Raw genomic sequence first — 22,205 nt, forward strand, 5'->3', positions numbered from 1 at the left:
GGAAAGCTAAGAACCTGATGATGACAACAGAATCTGAGGAACACACTACTGCCAAAAGATTTTAAGAGACTGCAGTTACAACGTGTTAATGGAAGTGTCTCATACTTTTTGTAAAATTTAATATGATCCTATTTACCACTTTCACATAAATTAAATGTTTTCATAAAAATGGGATCAGACAAATTCACCCTGGAACTCTGGCTAAACTAACCTCAGAATTGGCCATAACCATCTTCAGAATCTGTGCCTCCAGCAGACCCAAGGAAAGAAAAACAATCCCTTCAAAAGGACGGTTAATGACTGCCCAGAGTATTCTACATAGTTGGTATGATTTAAATACATACTGGAAGAATAATTTCTTCTAGGACTAGGTACTAGGACTGAGGAAATAATAAAGAGGTAGTATTCCAAAGTGAATTTGTTAAGAATAAGTATCATCAAATCAAAATAATATTATTCCATAAAGCAATAGGTCTTGTGGATCAAAGAGAACTGAGTGCCATATCTAGTCTCTAGTATGGCTCTCTATGTAGCTTTTCATAACAATTTCACTAACAGCTGAGGAAGTATGACCTAGACAAAAACGTGGTAAGATTGCAGTATACGTATAGCAAAACTGTCTTCATCAACTATCAGTTGTCTTGGCGAAAATGGATGGAGTGCAGGTGAAAAAGTACAGATTTCCAGACTACTGTCTTAAGAACAGTAGTTTAAATTATTTGTTATTTATAAGTTCCCATGTAACAGAGTATTTTATTAATCTAAAGATTGTAACAGCTTTTGGTGTTGAGTCTTTGAGAGGCCCACCACTGCTTTCAAAAACAATCAAAAATTACAGTTTTCTTGACTAATTAGAATAACCTTTTGAAACAAGAGAAATTCAGTGAGAAGCACCACAAAATTTTAATTCACCTGAGAAAGAACAATTGTAACATCATGAGATGAAGACAGATAAGCTCTACAGAAAGACAGGAATATGCTTGAAACAACTTGCAATATGAATCTAAATTATCAGCAAAGGTCCTATACTCTCATATACAACAGTAGTATCATACAAAGTTGTCTACAGTACTTTGCTGACTACTCATCCTTCTAAGTCTTCAAATAGAGTTGTAGTTACAACTTAGGACAGCACAACTCAAGATAAACGGAGACCACTTAAAATTCAGAAAAAGCTCAGAAATGGTGACTTATGTAAAGATCATAGAAAGAGATCATGCCACTCTGTCTGTAGACTAGAACAGCGCAAGACATGATAATGTTCTTTGACATGTAAATGACTGCTATTAAAAAAAGAAAAAAAGAAGATGAATGGTTTTTCCTTGCCCACTGGAAAGAAGTCAAGAAGTGTCATGGCTAACTGCAACAAAAATTATTTGGGCTAAGCATTAGGAGAAAAGCTGTCTAGCACTAAGAATGCAAATGGGTCACATGGCAAGAATAAGTAAATTCCATTACTGACATTTTAACAACAACAAAAAAAAAAGATGGAAGTTATTGGGTGTGATACTGGTACAGCTCATCCAACATGAGATATGGTAAGTTGATGGGAAGCACCCAAGTCCTTTCCTGTTTATTTTCTAAAATCACTAAATCTTCCTCTGAAAATCTTCCCAAGTTTTGTATCAGATATAAAGAAATCATTACTTATTTTGATTAACAATGCTGCCATCCATTTTCAAAGAGGGTATCTTAATTTAAAATTCAAACTTAAAGGGACAGCACATGAGATAAAGAAAGAACATACATTGGAAGGTTTTTAGGGACAGAGTGCACTCATTTTCCGCATACTCTTTCAATAGTTTTCAGGGAGGAGTCCCAACACTTTCTCCAGAGCTCCAAATGCCTCAAGAAAAAACTCAGCTTTGGCTGTCCTAGCTTAGAACTGATGTATTCAGAAATACTCTTGCGAAAAAAAAACCTAAGACTTGAAGAAAGAAACAAGAATGAATGTTTATTCTGGCCCTGTCAGAAAGAATCTTTTGAGTAAATTTCTTCCACCTTTGTTCTGAAGGAGAGAGGATGAGATGATACTTTTTCTTAACAAGTGCCTTTGAGAGCACTGAAATCTGTACTACAGATTTGAGAAGATTCCTAATTCTTCTTGCCACCCACTATGCACTGAGAGGCAAAGTGTAAAGAAATCTCTCTGGAGAAGTCCTATAAATCCCTATGAAAATAAAAGTAATCTTTCAAAATTTTTCAGAAAATAATCAAATACACAGTAAGAATGTCTGGAGGGAATACAATTTATTTCTAGAAAAGAAAGCAAAATTATATACTTTCATAAGAGTTGTTGCTCATCCTAACTTCGATGTTTTCCCAGGAGTTTAGGAAATTGTATGGAAACAGGACTGTAAATGATACGAACTCTTCTTTTTGGAATGCAATGGACAAAAATCGTAGTGGAAAGCTTTCCTGTATACAGATCTTTAGATGCTGTCTTAAAAAAATCTTTTCTCAGGTGCCAGAGCAGTGGGAAAGTAAAACAAATGGCTAAAGGATTTTGATGTGTGACTGATCTTGGGTAACTGAATCCACAGAATATTTTATGAGATCAACAAAAGGAAAATAGTCCATGTTAATTCTTCATAGGTGAATTCATAAAAAGGAATTTTTTAAGAAGGTAGATGTGGTAACAGATGATAGCATGAAAGCACAGCCAAAGGATAAATACCAGCCTAGAACTTCTGGATATAACTTCAGTTGCTCTGGTATATTTACTAGAGCAGAAGTGAAGCAAAGATTCCTGTAACAGAGAAATTTTACTCTACTCAATAAGTGAATAACCAACCAAAATAATACAACTTTTTCCATCTCTCAAATATTTGCCTGAGTAGCAAACAAAACTTCACTCTTGTTCAGATGCTGTCAAACAGCCACGGTCAGTCTTAAAGTAATTCAAGACCCTGCAATCACATTCTCCAAGTCTCCAGTAAGTCCTTGCTACTTCCACATCAAAAGTAATAAATATAGTCTGTAACCATACCTTTGGTAATCACCTCAAGTTTCTACGTTATATAAGGAAGCTTAAATATAGCATCCTTCCTGACATCTCTCTCTGGACTGACAATGTTTAGTGCCATTCTTTTTGTCCTCCCAAACAATGAATTGTTTTGCTAATTTTCTTTATCAAAGTGTGCAACCTGTCAACCAAACTTTCAAGGGCTAATGAGAATACCAACAAAAAAATCAACTTTTTTACATCTCTGGAAAATTTTTCATCACAACTTTCACTCCAAATAATAGGACAAAAACTGTCAGAGAGCCCATGTTCTAAATATCACTGTAACTATCCGCACCTTTTCCATACATTTTTAAAATACAAGATTAGAGGAAGTAAATGTCTGGCAAGATCCCTGCAGCATCAAGAACCTGTTCTCTCAATCAGTGTTCATTAATCTCCTTAAGAAGGCAAAATGTTAGCACCATTAGTAACAGTATTTCAGTCGTGTGCTTTATGAATAGGAAAACTAAAGCTACCATACAGGTCAAATCAAAAAGCTCCTTTCACACTTCTTCAGGCCCTGTAATGCTGAAACATTACAATCTAGACTGTACAATCAGACTGTTTTCAGAAATAATTTGAAAAGGTATCCCTTCAAAACTGGCTTCTGACATAGCCAAATGAAACAGCAGCAACTTCAACCAAAAATAATTCAAATATTCTTCTGAGTGGTAATCATGTATTTGAGTGTAAGTAGCTTAGACTCACAATGTTGTTGAACTGATAAGCGTGACAAAGACAGAAAAAAAACCACATTTAGTCTTCACCATTTACACAAGTCTTACAAGTCCTTTAGCACAAGACTTCAGGAAATACTGATGATGCTGGCATGCTTATACACGTACTTCTCACTTGCCACTTTGAGCCACATTTTTTCTATCACTGTTTAATGCAGTATATGCCTACAGAAGATGAACTACAGAGATCACTCAGCATTCATAGGATCACAGGATAATTCATTTAAGAAGGAACCTCAGGAGGTCTTTATTCCACACTCATTCTCAAAGGAGGGTGAGCAAGACCACATTATGCAGAGCTTTACTCAGCCTGAACTTGAAAACCTCTAAGGACAGAAAATACACAGATTACCTAGCCAACCATTTCCAATGCTTGACTGTTGTCATAGTGAAAAAGTTTTTCTGTAGACCTAGATACAACCTCCCGTTTCAGTTTAAGTCCACTGTATCTTATCCTTCCTCTACAACACTGAAAAGCCTGACCCAAGTCTTCCTGATAATGTCGTCATAGGTAGAGAAAGGCTGCTCTAAGGTCTGCTGCCAAAGACATCTCTTACCCAGGCTGCACAAGGCCTGTAACTTCACCTCCTCTGGAATTTCCCCTATCTCCTTTTCTCATTCTCCACCTATCCTGACCACCTGAAAAGACTTAATTTTGTTTCAGGGCTAAAGAGGAAGAAAGCACTGTTGCACCTTTATTATGTAAATATATACATAATATTTTATATTTTATAATATATACATACTTATTATGTAAATACATAAACACTTGAAAAGAAAATTAGAAAGAATATGCCCAAAGCCCTACCTTGCTAAATCTCATGTATCTCAGTCATTGCTTCTTAGGGATAATATTAAAAACAGCAGTATGCATTCCAGATTTTAGCATAAAGAACTATTTTGAGCAGATTTGTTTTCTGTTCCCTCACCTGACTGACAGTTCACCCTATTCCTTCTCCACAGCTAAGATTTTCAGGCTTCGTTTATGCTATGTGTATTGAGTTCATTGAACCAATTTCAATTTCATGTTCTTAAGATTTCATGATTGCAAGTAAGTGCTGCATGTCAGAACACTTTTGAGCTGGTTAAGAGTTCAGTACTCGTAATGCTGCCTTTAAACCATCTCCTATGTAGAGCAACTGAAAACATTCTTATAAACAACTTAATCCTCATATTGGAAAGGATTTAAAATCCTTCTGTCCTCCATGAATTTGAGCTTTGATTTGAAGGATGATTAGTCAATATTTGGACTTTCAGAAATTTCTTCTGGATCAGGGCTCAAAATAATTTTGTATCTCAAACATAACATCTTCTCTAGTACTATTTGAATACAAAAGTCAGGATGAACAAATAAATACCTTTCTAAACATTCTGTTCTTTAAAACTGGGAACAAATACATTGACATATATGACTGCTAGACTACCTTTAAGGGTTCCATCACTTCCAGCTGGAGAGCAGACTGACTGTGGTGACCTCAAGGAAAAAGGTGCAGCATTCCTTATTGAAGGATCACCATCCTAAAGTGATAATGATAAAAATTAACATTAGGAACATGAACACTTGATAAAAAAGAAGTCTGAAATTAGCACATATGCTGATAAAATGGATTTGACAAGAAAGCATGTAAGAAATAGTAGAAAAATATTTATTTACATAAAGATATTTGTAATTTAGACTGCTACTAGACTATTATATAAGCAACATTCCAAAGAACAATCAGCCATAAGAAGAATCTATAACCAGAACATACACATAACAATAAATCTATGTACATGTCTTCTGGCTAGATAAGCACTTTTGGTATACTTTAAGGTTCCCTTTAGAGATTTTCTGTTACAAGCGCTTATAGTGAAGAGCTGAAAAGCAGCATATACATGACCTCTATACAATGCCAACTGAAAGAAATTGAGCATAAAATGAAGATTTTCATGAAGATTTTCAAAACAAACTCATATTTTTTTTCTCTTTACCTACCCTTAAAGCTTAATCTAGAATGCCATCTTTCACAGTTAAACAAATTAAGACTTTGTGTTGTATTATCAGGACTGAACAGAATCTCTAGCATTCTTATTGCAGCAGCTGAGATAGTCTCGTGTAAAACATAACTGGAGTGACTTCAGCTTGTTATTTCCTGTCTCAACAGTTAGATAGGAAACAACTCAGTGACGATACGAAGCACCTCTCCAACACAGCAAACAAGTTCTGCTATCTACTTAGTTCTACACAGAACAACCCGCTTCAAGGCAATTCATAGTTTATGACAAACTTCTTTATAATATAATAGTAATTAGAATGTAATGATGTCCATGCTCTATCTTTAATAATGTAAATGTGTCTTTTTTTACCCCAACAGTATCTTAAAATTAAATGTGAAACCCACTACTCAAGCTACCATTTAATGTTCTGCATGGGGTTTTTACCGCTTTCATGGAGCCCTCTGCTGTTGAGCAATATACTCGTTCACTCAATGCCCTAACTAGATTTAAAACTTTTTCAGAATAGTACTTCCCATTTTTAGCACTGTTTTTTTTTTTTAATGCAACATCTATAGGAATTTTTGAGGAAATAACAAACTAGCAACCCTGTATCTATGAAGAGACAAGTTCTATAACTATAAACAAACTGCAAAAAGTCAGTTCTTTGAACGAGCAAAGTCATTCAAAGGAAGTCAAAGGAAATTCAAAGGTTATTTAACTTTTATCCTAATAAAATTGGTTATTTCAGTAGCTAATATTCTAACATGGTTCCTGTTGAGGTAGCTGAATACATGCAGTTCTTACATTTAACTTTTTTTTCATCTGAATTATCTGTCTAATAAATACCTTTTATCCTTTTGACCAATCTTAGCCCAATTGACAGAATGTTAGAAGCCTTGACTGTAATTATGTTGACACGTTTGTATGGAAAAAATCAGCAGCCAGTAGTAAGCTGGAAAGCTAAATTGGCATTTCAAGAAGAGAGAACCCTGCACACTCCCTCTGACAAGGGCCAAACAGCCAATTTCCACACATGCACAGCTGTAGATTAGAGAGTGTAAATGTTACACCTTGTGAAGGTGTAGATGACACTGCTTACAGAAAAGGAAAGAGTTTGAAATTTATGGAATGAAAGTGCTTATGAGTCAAAGAACATAAATCTGTAAGAAACCAGATTTCATCAGTTTCATCATCCACGGACACTTAGAACACAATTCTATTAGATTTTTTTCCATTTAGTGTTTTTCCAATTAAAGCAACCAATGAGGGTATGATTTATGTTTTCATAGTCTGTCCATTTTGAAAGAGTTACATTTGTAAGTTTTCATGAACTAGAATCTGGTTGCACTGCTTGGATCATAAAATTAGACGATGAATATTTTTAAATACTCTCTCTTTAAAATCATGAAATAAATCATTCTAATGTTATTCTTAAGAAATTTTTCAAAAATCCTGTCTTAACAAACCCAAGATTATCTTGATAGCTTAACATAGTTGGGGGATATACGTATATTTAATGCCAAGAACAAGAAAGACTGATATAAAAATGTAAGACTTATAAGACTAGGAACTTTCTTGGCATTCTACTGTATTAATCCTGGCAAGGGATTTGAGAGTCTGGTGTTACTAGTACATTTGTCGAACAAAACACTTTTTGCTTCCACAAGATAGTTTAGGAAGACAAGAGTTGCCCACATTTTTTTGTACGCTAAATAAAACACAGACACAATCACACACACCCCACAAAAAAAAAACCCAAAACAAAAAACAAGAAACCCCCCAAAACCAAAAACCAATCAAACAAAAAACAGGCCTGCTTGCCACCAGGTTTTGATGAGAAAACAAAACTCAAACTCAAGTGCCATTAAAGAGATTTTGTGTCAAACTTGAAAAGAAGAATCCCAACAAGCTTCACCCACATGATTAGATGCTCATTAAGAGGAAAATTTATCAGTAGGTTGAAAAGATGTGGGAGAAAGTTGTAGGGTTTTTCCCATTAGATTCAAGACTTCGGAAAGAATTTTTCCCATGTGAAATGAAAGTCACTAAAGGAACACTTCTTACAAAGAAACCAGGCCATAAAAGCATATAATAGATCAGTAAGAAAAGATGTCCACGTGAATTCTTGCTTTAGACAACACTACTCTATTACCCAATAGATAATTCAAATATCAAGTCTAATGGACAATTGCAGGCATCTTCAGAGAGACAAGTTAACTATACAACTATTTAGAATCTAGTATTGTTTGCACCACTATATTGCTATAGTAATTGTAGAGACACTCACCATTTCTTTAAAATAAGCTCACACATGAGTTTATGTGAAGATTTCTTACTCTTCTCAATTTTTTCAGAATGAATGCTACAAACAGTTCCAAAGGAAAGAGAGATCTAGCAAAAATTAAATCTCACACAGTAAAGTCACATGGTTGAGTGGCATCAAAAATCGAAATATATTTTCAGTGGCTTTACAGATTAACAACACAGTCAACTATCTGACTTCTGAGGCACCTAAACACGTATTTGCTTTATCATAATAAATAATTACTGTATCATAATAAACTGATCTATGTAACATACATCACTACTTAGTCTGTGCACCATCTGTAGGTAGTCTTCACTTGAGCCATGTCTAGAATTATCAGCATGATGATTAGCTGAATTTCCAGACAACTGACTTGAAACTTTATTTTCATGGAGATTCCTCATCCCAGCTGTGACAATGGGACTGGATACTGAAGCTGAAATACAAGAAGTATAAGTAACTATACTGATATATTCACATACTCGTCAACTCTTAAAAAGTTTCAGAGAAAACACTATAATGGTGTATATTTGTAAACTGGATGTGTAAGGTCTTGAATCTGAAGAATAATCTAACTTTTTGATTGAATCCTTTTGCCACGAATACCTTGAATAAAATCAGATAACTAAGATTTTAATTTTCAAGAGGATTTAAAACCTAAATTCCATGTACAGATTATCCATGTTACTGTCCACATCTATCGTAATTACAGTCAGTATCATATTTTTACTGGTAATAGAAAACTTTGTTTTCCTCCATATAATTTGTTTTCACTGCCTTCAGTAACTACCAAGGTATTCATAAGACATAAAACATTACACACAGAACCATCTATATGTATTCTAAGCACAATGCTAAACTTCAAGAATAAATGATTTAGAAAAATCCAATGAGAATCCTACTTACCAGTAGAAAAATGCCCTAGATACTTCAACAGCGTTTGTGTTTTTCAAGATTGTTTTTAGTAAAAGGGAAGAACAAAACCATCCTTTAATTCTGCAGATCATCTTTACCAGTTTTTGCATAACTTTGAGCTTAATTCTAGCCAACTTAGAATTAATTTGGTCAACACTACAAAGGTTTGGTAAGGCTATATAAGCTGGCAGCAAAACTTACAATACCTCGGCAAATCCAAGGTTTTAGCTAGTACAGAAAAATGGCCATAGCTAACAAGTAGAAGTTTTTGGTTTGATTTGTTGATTGCTATGTATACATGCCAACTATGCAAAATGGGCGTGGCTGGCATGTGGGAATACATAAGGGAGCAATACAACATGAACATGTGTTTTATCTTTTCTTCTTCCCCTTTTTTCTTTTTTTTTAATGGAGTACATACTACCACTTGTAGAGTCAGGTAAGCAAAGCTTAAACACGTCTGCCAACTCAAAGATTTCCATTAAGCATGTGACTCTTTCAAAGAAATTAGAAAGGTGTGAAACATGCACATGAACATAAAGCTGACATGAGCTAGAAGAATAAAACAAACATCACAGATTTACCTTGCTGCATCTGCGGATGTGGTGTGTAACTTGGAGGATGTGAATACGGCATGTATCCTGCAGGGCTTTGAGGAGCATATGGACTAGGCACTGGGCTGTTTTGTTGTGCCAAAAATCTGTTACCAGAGCTTGTCTGTGGTGGCACAAACCGGCTAAAAATAAAATTAAGTTTTTAAAAATTGGAAAAGCAAATTTAGAAAAATTACTGATACAAAATTCCAACACAATCAATAATCTCTCTCAAAAGCGGTATTTTAGGCTATCAATACCTTCCTAAGTTCAATTATTACCTAGGAATCACGGCTTAGATACTACATTAGTAACAGTAAAGACCAGAATAAAAAACATTCACAAGACCTTCACCTAGAGAAAGGATCTGCAGTTTGCAAAAGTTAGTCCTAGAAGTTCGAATGAAAGTGACAGCTAAGTTTTAATTAACCGCTAGGTCAGCAGGATTAACAAGGAGCCATCTGCTCTAAATACGATTTTTCCTGTAAGATTTCAAATAAATTAATCTAACAGAACTATACTGCCAAGATACAGGAATGCGGTAGGCAATTAGGTAGGACCTGACACAAAGTCCACTGAATACAACTTACTCTTTCATTGGCTTTATCTTAGACTGACCCTACAGACAGAAAGCCATAAAAATAACACAGGCTTGTAACACTAATAAATGCACATTATAACCCAGTAACTGCATCAAAACTACATGAAGAATTCTTTCCTCTAGTCCAGTGTACTTTATTTTATGAATAAAGGCCTGGATTATAGTACATACTACTTGCAAACACTCAGAAGTTAGAAAAAAAGAATCAGAAAGCTGATGAGGATGCTGCTGGAAGACTGACCAAACTATGCCTATCGTCTGAGTGGCTCTTAGTATAACTGTTAACATGTTAACAAGTACTCCATGCTTTTACAAGCTTTCTTTCCCACCCTCCTGCCACACTGGTGCTGTTATAAATACTGGAACACATTAGCCTCTTCTCTACTAACCTCCTGCCACCAGCCTCAGCCTCTGTCACAGGTAGAAAAGATGTGGAGGGATGGCAGGGGGACTTGTTAAGCAGGGAAAAAAGTTTGTCAGAATTCAGGGAGTGAGAGAGGAGAACCATGGCTAATCCTTAGAATACAAGGATTAAATCAGTGACAAAAAGGTTTCTTTGCCATCTGAAGGAACTCACCCTGCTGACAAATACAAAATTTGTCTTGACACTTATGACCTTCCACTTACATACTTGCAACAATAACTGACTCTCAGTGTAGGAAGGATTTGCAGTTGGCTGCCCTTCCCACCCCATTTAAAAGAAAGCATTACCTGGAAGGACTATGTGATATAGTGGTTTGTTGATAATTGGAAGATGCAGGACTACCACGCATGGAATTCTGAGACATATTAAACTGTGACATCATCATCCCTATTAAAAAGAAATAGCAGCATTAGTTTACATACATTTCCTTTTTAATCAATGAACTCTCTCAGTTAAGAAATTATTATATACAAAGAAATTAAAAACTTTACAGCCATTAACATCATTTACCCGCAACTGTTAGAAAACACTAGAAAAGATTGATTCTGTTTAAGATGTTCATTTTACATCATGACATACAGAAGTGTTCTTAAGGCAGTGTTAATTCAGTTTTAAATATTGACAGTCATTTCTTCCTCTGTTCTTTAGAAGAAGCCAAAACCTACCAGTAAATAGAAAGATTCTGTAACAGGACATAGATTTCAGACCCCAGGCTGGCGTGTACAGTACTCACTGTGCCAATAAGTAAAAGATTTCAAAACTTTGCAGTAAGAAGAACACAGAAAATTTATCTCCCATTTTTCAAGGAAGTACAGCAAACAACATCTTGGGCTGCAAGATATCCTTACCACTCCTGTAATGTCTTAGTGGTTCCTTCCTACCCAGGGACAAAAGCTTTCTATTCCAACTCCGCTACATTTATAAGGAATGTTATCAAATAAGATGCTGAAATATTTCAGTTGCATAGCACAATGAATATCCCAACTGTAAGCTCCCATAGCCTGTAGATCCCCACAGTCATGCTTTGGGAATTCTGGAGTTGTACTAGCTGGCAAGCCACAAGTACCAAAGTGCTCGAAACTAGCTCATTGAAGGGGCATTTGGACAAGGCCCTTAATAATTTGCTTTAACTTTCATCCAGGCCTGAAGCAGTCAGGCAGTTGGACTAGTTGATCATCACAGGTCCCCTGCAACTGAAATTTTCTATTCCATTCTGTTCTAACTCGCGTGACTATTGGGTAGAATTTAAAGGAATCTTTTTTTCCTCCCTCTCTTTGATACAGGAATAAAGAATTCCCTAACAACTGGAAATTGAAGTGATGCAGAAACACAAAAAACTTAAGTTACCTCTAAGTTATTTTAATGACAGAATTTAACACACTACAGCTAAATGCAGTGTCAGAAATTCATGTGCACACTGCAGCTTGGGAAACCACAGCAAGTAGTACAAATATTTTAAAACAAAAGTTAGACAAAAGGCTGATGAAAGTCCAGAGTGTTTGGGAGCTGTCAATCCTTCAGTTGCTATCATGGATTTCAACTGCTGCAATATTCACACATGCAAAACCAGTTCCAGAAATCCTCCCTGAGGTCTGTCCCCCTCTTTCTCCCCTCTCTCCATCAGAGAAGAGATGTGATAATCCTGCGGGCATGCAGCCGTTACTACCTTCCGGTAGGTGTGAACTGCTGCATTCCAAGTACTTTAGCACATGAAAATTGGCCCAGAGCAGAAGTGAAAGTCCCGTGTTGTGCTGAAAAAAACCCCAGATACCTCCCTACTTCAATACAGAAGACACTTCACTGTCCCAAGTAACAGAAGGGGACTCCTCAGCTCTGGCAAAATTTGTTTAACAGACACTGGCTGCCTCAAATAGAGGCAAGTGAGGAGGAGGAGACTCCAGGGATGCTTTGCTGCAGCATGCCCATTTCTCACTGACCTCTCACTGCCACTCTCAACACAGATAGGTACAGTATCTTAGTCATACTACCAACCCTTACCATTCACGTACAGGAAACTGACAGAATGTGCTCCAGTAAGCATGAACTATACAAAGGAAGTTTCATTTTATGTTTAAAGCAAAATCTGTGCTTTCAAAATACTTTAAAAATTTTCTACATATTCTCTCCTCCCTAACTTCAAAACACATTTTAAGCCAGAGATGCGATAGGTTTTGGTTTAAAAGAATCACAGGAAATACAGAAATAAATCAAATTTTAATACCACTAAAAACCCAACCAACCAACCAAACCAACCAACAAAACAGCTAAAAATTATTCTGTGACAGCTCTCACTTTTCTCTCTCTGTTGAGGGAGGGAGCAGGATATAGGAGGCACAATCTTGGTAACTTTAAGAAAAAAAAAAAAGAAAGGAAAACTGGAAAACAAAATTAAAAAAACCACAACAAAACAAACAAAAAACTAAAACCAGCCAAACAACAACAAAAAAGCCCCAGTATCTCTAAAGTTTTCAGATAACAAGTATACCCGATAACAATGAAATGAGAAATAAGCCTCAAATATTTAGTCTAAAAAGGAGCTGAACTTGGTCTCTTGCCATTACCACTAAATATCTTCTTGTACATTTTTTACATTATTGTCATATCACTAAGAAGCAGATCTATGGCTCCACTGTGCAATTCCTAACCTTAAATATTTAAGAATTCCTTCTAAATGCCACCTTAATTTTGAATATCAGTAATGTTCAGGTTTGAGAAAGCAATATCCTAGTAGTAACGTGACTACGACGAGTTTCCTTAAAACATACCCCCAGTGTTGCCTATATGTGTTGGTTTGGTTTTTATTTTTGGTTGGGAAAAAAGTGATATGCATAAATCCATTTTAGCATTCCACTAAAACTAGATGCCAAAGAATGCACTACATAAAACTGCAGCTCAAGGTCACAGGATGTCTTGTATGATTAAACTGTATTACAGCATCAGCATGTTTAAGCTAGGACTGCTCACCAACAGGTGATGTTTCAGTTAAATCTACACTCTTATTGCAAAGCTTTTTCCTTTTATAGGCACACATACACTTGAATTTTTGTACAAATAAAAAAATTATCCAAGTAATTTATGTTTACAGAAATATGCATATGATTATGAACCCCAAAATTCCCAAGTTCTCATAAAAAGCTTCAAGGGAATATTAAGTCCTTCTTGAACCCTAAGTGATGCTATGAATACTAACCTATTGCAATATCCTATTTTAGCTTATCTGCCAACACATATCTGCTGAAAAACAAAGCCAAAGTGTTGATAGAGAAAAAAGAAGAAAATATTATGAAAACTGAAAGCAATTCTAAATAAATCCTAAAAATGATTCTAAAGAAATCCACTTCACTCATGCACTTTAAGATGCAAGACAGGTGTAGTTGCAAGATGACACCCAAAACTGTGTCATCTGACGAAAAGGTCTAAAATAAAATTAACATTGTGCACTTGTACACAGTTAGGCCTGACACCACATGGTGATGTGAATCAGTCTGTTCAGATAACTTGGTAATAGGAAACAGTCTGAAAAAAATCTAACTAAAAATCTAATCTAAAAAACCTAGGATGTTTGAAGACTGTTTTGACAATAGGACTGTTATCTAAAGATAGGAAATAAGAGTTCGAGCATTGCTGCTATGTTACCTGAAATTAAATGTACCAGCAGTGGAGGGTGGGGGGAAGTGGAGGGTGCCTAGTTAGGACACAAGTAAAGTGTCCAGATAATACATCCTTCTTGCACTATTTGTTCATCATAACTAAAAACAATTCTTGCTCTAATACTTAGTTTTGAACTAAATACAGATCGGTATGAACATGGGAAAAAACCATCAACATAGAATTCTACTTGTGCTTTATCTTACATTCACAAGAATTCCTAACATAGTATTTAGCTTTCTGAAGATGTCTTTATTTCCTGACAAACTGTACTGAACCAAGAATTTTATTCTGTGTTTAATGTAATTGTTTAGCCAGGTGGTCTTCCTGTTCTTGCATCAGAAATGAAAGCTAGGAGAAATGAATTTGAGTTCACTTTTGTCCATACTAATGCTGGAACTAACGCACTCAAAGGATTTTGGTGCACAGATCCATCCCAAGTTGAGTCCCCAGGGGGTGACTGCCTTTGCTGCTTCTCAATTGTGAATATTACAAACACTGTGTTACAGTACCCACTGCTGACTTCAATGTATGCTGGACTCAACAGAAGGTGGAAAGACAATATTCAGAAGACAGTAAGGAAAGCAAAAAAGGTGAATTTGAAATATTAGAAAAGAGTCTAAATTTCACTCTTCCAGCTGGCAAAATGTATTACATAAGATCTCTACCAAACCAACAACTGTTCTACAAATCACTAGTCTACAATGATTACACTATCTGTCCAGAAAGCAGAAGAAAATCCAACCTTTGCTTTCCAATACATTAGTACAGCCACCTTTAACCTTGGAGATCTGAACAGGACATGGCACAGCTAATAAGGCTATCACAAGCTGCCAGCATCTAACTTAAAGATCCACATATTTCCAGGTAAGAGTGTAGCCTTCATCCATTGAAAATAAAGTCACATTTCACCTAGCTTTTCCAGGCATTCATTCCAGGGCTTTCTTCCTCTCAAAACACTTTGTACACAGCTATGATTTTCCTCTCTTCCCCTTTTCCTTTCAGTTCTCAGATTTCACACTTACATTTCAATTCTTGCACTCATACAAGTAATCAGAATTATGTAAAATAAAATTAAATATTCATGCGAGTTTAAAAGACTGATCTCTTCTGGTTCTCTGAGACCACTTTCTAACTAACTAAAATAACACCAACTGTTCTTCTAAGTTTCATGCTTAATTATTTTTTATTCTGTACTAATATCTTCCTTCAAGGAGGGCCAAAGCACATTTACTAAAGATATATGGACTTTTATTTCATTGGGATTATCCTTAACCTACTTAATCAAGCTGCAAAAATGTTTCTCCCTGTGAAGCACAGATACATGTATCAATGAACTTACCAGTATCTAGCACTGCATTTCACATTTTCATTCCAGGGAATTTCTGCCTTCTTCCAAGTAACATCACGTGTTCTGCCCTTAGCAAGTTATTTTCAAATATTGACTGGCTTTTTACTCACCAGCACAGGTGAACAAACCTAACAATCTCTTTTTGCTATTTTTCCCATCCAGAACCACCTTACACTTCCTATGCTCTAAGGACCCCCCCAGTAACACTTCAATCTGTATCTTAGCAGCGCTACCAAAGCTTTACCCTCACCCTAAGGAAACTCTAGAAATTGTCCTACCTATTTTGTAGTTCACTACTGCTGCAATAATGTACTGTGATCATACAGATTTTCAGTAAGATTAAGGCATATTTTTCCAACTTCAATTATTTACTAAGACAAATATACAGATGTAGCCATAAAAATGAAAATAAACTATTTTAAAACAAAATCTAATCACCCTACAGATTATAAAGTTTGTAGTGAAATTTAATATATTTTTACAAAAATATGGTAGTTTATTTCCATGCTTATTCTACTAGAATCAATTACTCTGAGAAGATGTCAAGGTACACAGGTTTATATCACTATCGAAAACGAGGTATGGCATAAATATCACAGTTGTACTCCATACAAATCTGTGGTTAGTATCAGGCCCCTAAACTTCAGAACAACATAAAATGCAATAATAAATAATCAAAAATCCTTACCGCTTTGTACCCCGTATCTGTTTTGCATGCTTTTCTCCCTGAAAACATTAGGATTCCTTGCCAGGATAGCCTGCAGCAAGACTGGTATATCTCCCTCTGGATCATCACTGCCAAGGTTATCTTTCAACTCTCTGGAATTGTGGAAGTAAGCAAATAAAGAGGCAAATGCATTTTCAAATTATAAGAAACTATGAGTCAAGTAAAAAAAAAAACAAACCAAAACCAAAACCAAAAGAACAAAAAAACAAAACCAAATGAAAGAAAACAATTTACTGTTAAAATATAGAAAAAACCAAGCTTGCAAAGCACTGCTCCCTGCCTGTATGTTTTTTTTTTCCCCTCTTTTCTTTAAGGAATGGCAGAAGAGGTATTCCTACTAGTCTTTAAATTATTTTCTGCTGCAAAGCACTTCTATTTACATGGTTGTCAGTTTCAGACTATTATAAAAAGTTTCTTATGCTCGCTTTTATATTGTGACCTTCCTCACAAAAGTACGCTTTGGCATAACATCAATAAAGTATTATTGTAGGAGTAAAATTAACATATGCATGAATGTGTAACATTCAGGTTACAACCCATTGCTTTGAGAATCATTTATTTTAAGAAGGGAAATTGGCATAACTTTGACACCACAGGATTCCCTCTTAAACATAAAAAAAGGAAATGTATTTTCTATAAATGTATCCATTCTTTCAGTCATGGTTTGCTTTAAGGACTTATAAAAGCTACTTCCACTTGATCTAACAACTGATTGGAACATGTAGGAAAAAGTGTGTTGTCAATGTAAGACAATTCAAAGGACACCAAAGAAAAACTAAAAAAAAAAAAAGAAAAAAAAATAAGAGAAGGGAAGAAGGGAGGAAGAGAAGGAGGGAGGGAGGGATGGAGGGAGGGAGGCAGGAAGAAAGGCGGGCAGGAAGGAAGGCGGGCAGGAAGAAAGGCAGGAAGGAAGGCAGGAAGGAAGGAAGGAAGACAGGGATGGAGGAAAGAAGGGAGGAAAGGAGGGAGGGAGGAAAAAAATGGGAAAAATTAACAAAAAGAGAACACATTACCATCCTTGCTGGTCCAATTCTTAAAATATTTAAGTTACAACAATACCTAATCAGAATGGACATGGGTCTTATATAGGTGTCTCAAAAAACTTCCTTTCTGTGTAATACTGGGTATAAAATTTGTCAATGCGCATTATCAACCAAAGTGGAACACAAATGAGTATTGCAAAATCACCACCACAAAGTCTGCACTCCTAACTAGCAAGAATAGAATAAGCAGTACACCTATAAAATATATCCCACAGTTAAGCATAAAGGCTGCAGGACAATTATTAATGTCCTGACTGATTAAAATATTTGACTCTTGTAAAGCTGTCATCTGCCAAACAAGCCTAATAAAAACTGCATGTTCTAATTCTCAGATTCTCACAAACATACTTCTCAATCCATTTAATTTTGATTTCAAGGAATACGGATCTGATATAACTGAAGTTCAAAATACATACATGTGATCTGTTGACACCTGATTGAGGCTGTGGACGAGCTGTGAAACCAGATTTTCATCCCTGCAAGCCAGAAGGCAGTTCACCTCTTCAGCTATACGTCCATTGAAAAGCAGGCTTTTTGTTGTTGTAGCAGGTAAAGGTGATGGAAGAGGCAGCTGGTTCAAAACTGTTATCAGAAAACAGAGAAGAGCTCAGAACCATTTCATGGAACACAATAATAGAAATATGCATACTTTCTTACTCCCCCAGGTCATTAAGTAAGAAAACTTGATTTACAATATATATGTAAATATAGGAAGATTTCTGGGTTTTTTTTTTTAAATTGAACACACACACACACACACACACACACACAAATACTGGACTCTGTTTTAAACAAAGTAATGCAGTCAAGTCCAAAAGTTATATTGCCATATTACTGTAAATATTTAACTGTGCTAAGGCAAGTATTATGAATAAAAGCATACTTTTAAACATTCCAGAATATTAAGCTATTTATGTATGTCAGCTTTCTCTTGGAGCCAAAAGCATTAATAAAAGAATGAAATGCAAAATCCTTGTAGTTGCATGCAGTAAGTGCACTAAGCATCTACTTTAAGGTTTCTAAATTAATGTTCCCACTTTGTATGGTCAGGGTAGATTAAAACAAACAAAAAATTAAACTCATCCCCAAAACAACCCACCAAAAACACAAACAACAACCAATTTAAGCCACTTATTAGATTCTCTTCTTTTAATTCTCTTGCATTCATCCATATGTAAGTCATCTTCTCAAGAAGAGGCTAGTATCATTGGCTGATATGATTACTCAAATGTTATCTCAGTCAATATACCTATTCACAAATCTTGGTCAAAAGATCTAATGAAAACACCCATCACAGTATTTCAATCAGTTTATAAACCAGCACACTATACTTTCAAAGGGCATTCTTAGGTCTGCAGACATAACAAGAAGTATACCTTATAAGAAGCCTTGACCAGATGATTTGCAGAGCTACACAGACAAGAGGAGAGTAAGCTAGAGGAGGCTAAAAAGCTAGCTACACAGAAAAATCACTTTCTTGGGTCCACAAAAACAAGCTGACTCTATCTTAAAGTTCCCAGGCTGATTACAGCTCTGAGACAAAAAACCCCAAAACTAAACAAAACCAAAAAATCAAAACAAAACAAAAAATATACTCTTTTGGCTCTTTCATGTTTTGAAATTCTTTATTAAAAAAAAGGGTGTGTGAGTGGAATTCCAGTATTTCCCCCCTATATAATGTATATCATTACTGTATTTAGAAATACACTGCAATTCAAATAGAAGTGTATAATATAGTAAACCAGCTAGCTTTCATTACTTGCATCAGATTACACTGAATGTGCCAGAAACTTGGAAAAATTAGCAAGATCAGTAAAACATACTTATTAAAACAGTATAAATTTAGCTAGTTAAGTAGCTACTCTACTACCTCTGGTCATCATGTCCTCCATGTTTTTAGGGCAACAGGTCTTGCCTGTTGCAGTTCCTTCTTTTCACACAGAGAAAAATAAACTGAAGAAGTTACAAACCTTTCTCTTTTAGCTGCCCTGGTGTTTCTAAATAACAGATAAATATGACAGATAAAGAAGCAAATGAACCTAACACAAGGGCTAATCCCACCAAACGTAGTGCAAGTGTTCCAAGAAACTCTTGTACTAAGAATCTGGCCAGTGACTTCCACCAGTTAAGAATTTGACTTTCTTTAGAACCTCACCTGCAAATACTTAATGCTGGAAAACTTCCCACAGCCCAGAAACTTACTGTTTGCATGCTGATGGTTTATTATTAGATATACATGAAGATACATAAAACCACATCTAAACACATAAGCAGCATCTTGAATTTGGATTTTTCAGAATATCAGAAGGACATGAAGATGTCTTTTTCTTCCAATACATCCACTTTTTTTATTGCAGGCAATTAAATTCATTTGTTGGGTATATATGTGTATATTCCAAGTGTCCCCCAGAAAGTCTCCAAATTTCAATAGTATCATAATAAAAAAAAGAGCTTAGAAGTACCTATGTCAGAATCCAATTATCCTCAAACAATCAAGCTACAAACTCTTTCCTACACTTCACAAACAACATGCATCTTAAACCCAACTACCCTTACTACATTGGCTATTCTAGGACCTCATTATAGTAATAAATCTTCTCTTAGTTTTCTCTAAAAACATATTTTTGGCCACATTATAAACCATTTGGGTTTGTGCCAGTAACAGTTTTTGACATAAATAGTTCCTTTCCTTGCATCTTGTCTTCCTGATATATTTAAAGACAGTTACACACCTCATCTGCTTCTTCTGTAGGCTGAACAGCTAAGAAAGAAGACTCACAGGTTCAGCTGCTTATTTCCATTGTAGCAGCCAATCTTTGCACCTATTAATTAGGTACTTTTTTGTACCTTGTCCAAAATTAAGGAACTGGGTTTCAAGTGTATTCAGCGTATTCCACAACTCCTTTTTGTTAGTTAAGCATCAGTCTAATCCTCTCTCTCTCTCTTCTCTCTCTCTCTCTTTCTCCCTCTCCATCACCCTGTCTCGGTGATCATGATGAGATGTATGTTTTAGAGAAGCATTTTATAATTTATGCGGTTTTCTTTATTTGGGGGTACCCAGATATACTAATGAATGATATTCCAAACAAACATGTCCCATCCCTAGCACTATTCAATGTCAGGATGGACAGGGCTTGGAGCAACCCAGCCTAGTGGAAAGTATCCCTGTCCATGGCAGGGGGATTAGAACTAGATGGTATTTAAGGCCCCTTCCAACTCAAACCATTCTGTGATTCTATGAAACAATGAATTTCTATATTTTATTTCAAGTTTCCTTAAGGGTTTTATTTATCCTACATTTCATTTCATGTTTAAATTAGCATGTTTTATTTGAATAGATTTTAAAAATTAAAGCAATGAGAAAATTAACATTTTTAATACCAAATCTGATTTTGAACAGATTTACCTTGATGAAATTTTAAAATAAAACTATTTTTGTTATATTGAAAATGCAAATATTTACCAAAGAGGTACAAAACAGCACAGCAAAGTCAAGAAAAAGAAGAGTACTTACGGTCTGTAAGACTAGCAATCCCTGCAAGAGTAGTGATGGGAACATGAGGCATATCCCCATTCATCCTGAAGTTCTGGGATAGTAGTGCCTACACAGATATTTTAGTTCAGGTGCCAGCTATCATTACTTCCCATCTCCCAAGCACTAAAAAAAAAAAAAAAAAATAAAAATTAAAAAACAAATGAAAATTCTCAGTTTATTTTTTCAGACTTCAGTAGCACAAATGAAACGCAGACCATACCCTCAGCAGTATACAATGTAAATTTTGCAGAGACTGAGTAGAACAATGTAGATTTTAAATATTAAATGATATTAAGTAATCAAAATGCAAGCTTCTGGGAGAGCCCTTCACGAAAAAAGATGCAAGATAAGGCAATTGGAAGACAATTTGCTCAGGTTATACAGTACTAACTCGAAAATTGCTAACAAAACTTCATACTGCGGTGGATCGTACTTAATGCATACCCAGTGTAATTAATTATAGCTGCCATATTCACTTCCAAGTTTTGTAGAAGGAGGTATTTTTCATACAAAGCATAGCAAAAACAAAAGGAGTAAATTACAGATGCAAAAAGCAAGGCGTAAACAAAGTGACAAATACCAAATCTTGGTATAGTTTAAAAGTGGTTGCTATTTGAAAATATCTCTTTAATATTAAATACTGTCTGGTCAAACTACTACCAGAAACTGTAGTTTTGTAGAAACCCTTCACAAAAATAAAAGGTTTAGCCACCACTGAACTAGCTTGTTTATTTCCTGTAAAACAGCACAGTTTATATTTAACTAATGAAAAGATGATTTGTTCAATGAGTTTTCACTAACTATAAAGATCGCAACTGTAAGGAAGTCCACACTGCTTGAAAAAAAAAAAAAATCACAATAATTTCAATTGAAGTTCCAAAACAACAAAATTTTGTGAAGATCACACATTACAATCCACTACTATACTAACGAAATGAAAAAAAAATTTCGTATGTTATTTTCTGAAGACAAACAAATTAAACGAATTTGATATGTATGTGGTTACTTACTATAGACAGGCATCTGTGTTAAAAGTTTTGGTAACAGTAAAAAGACTTCTGTAAGCATTTACACTATATACTAAAGAGACTGAAGTAATGAGTCGCTTACTTTCCAAAACAACATTTTTTAGAATTACATACAATACATACGAACCAAAAGATCACTGTAATTTCCATACTAATTTTTATCTCCTTTCTTACACCTCACCAATGGCAATATATAGGACATCACTGAGAATAAATACATACAAATTCCAAGACAGACAAGGAAAGCAAAGGCTTTAAGTTTTTTTCATGCTCAAAGTTTTGCTGAACCACTGAAGTTAACTTTTTGAGCTTTT

At 35.3% G+C, this 22,205-nt stretch overlaps 1 protein-coding gene across 1 annotated transcript in view; it reads right to left on the bottom strand.

Annotated features, from left to right (window-relative positions):
* Positions 1-20,994, bottom strand: part of LOC104407530 (nipped-B-like protein) — a gene marked incomplete at its 3' end in the record, with an annotated part of 65,207 nt that extends 44,213 nt beyond the window's left edge. Inside the window, exons 1-7 of the mRNA XM_010016840.1 lie at positions 20,843-20,994; positions 17,745-17,910; positions 16,247-16,377; positions 10,847-10,946; positions 9,526-9,677; positions 8,302-8,462; positions 5,169-5,262 (exon numbers count right to left, since the gene is read on the bottom strand). Of these exons, the coding sequence (XP_010015142.1) occupies positions 5,169-5,262; positions 8,302-8,462; positions 9,526-9,677; positions 10,847-10,946; positions 16,247-16,377; positions 17,745-17,910; positions 20,843-20,906 (868 nt within the window). The remainder of the gene's footprint in view (positions 1-5,168; positions 5,263-8,301; positions 8,463-9,525; positions 9,678-10,846; positions 10,947-16,246; positions 16,378-17,744; positions 17,911-20,842) is intronic.
* Between the last annotated feature and the right edge of the window lie 1,211 nt (positions 20,995-22,205).

Source organism: Nestor notabilis, unplaced genomic scaffold (genome assembly GCF_000696875.1).
Source record: "Nestor notabilis isolate BGI_N333 unplaced genomic scaffold, ASM69687v1 scaffold11276, whole genome shotgun sequence".
Taxonomy (NCBI): domain Eukaryota; kingdom Metazoa; phylum Chordata; class Aves; order Psittaciformes; family Psittacidae; genus Nestor; species Nestor notabilis.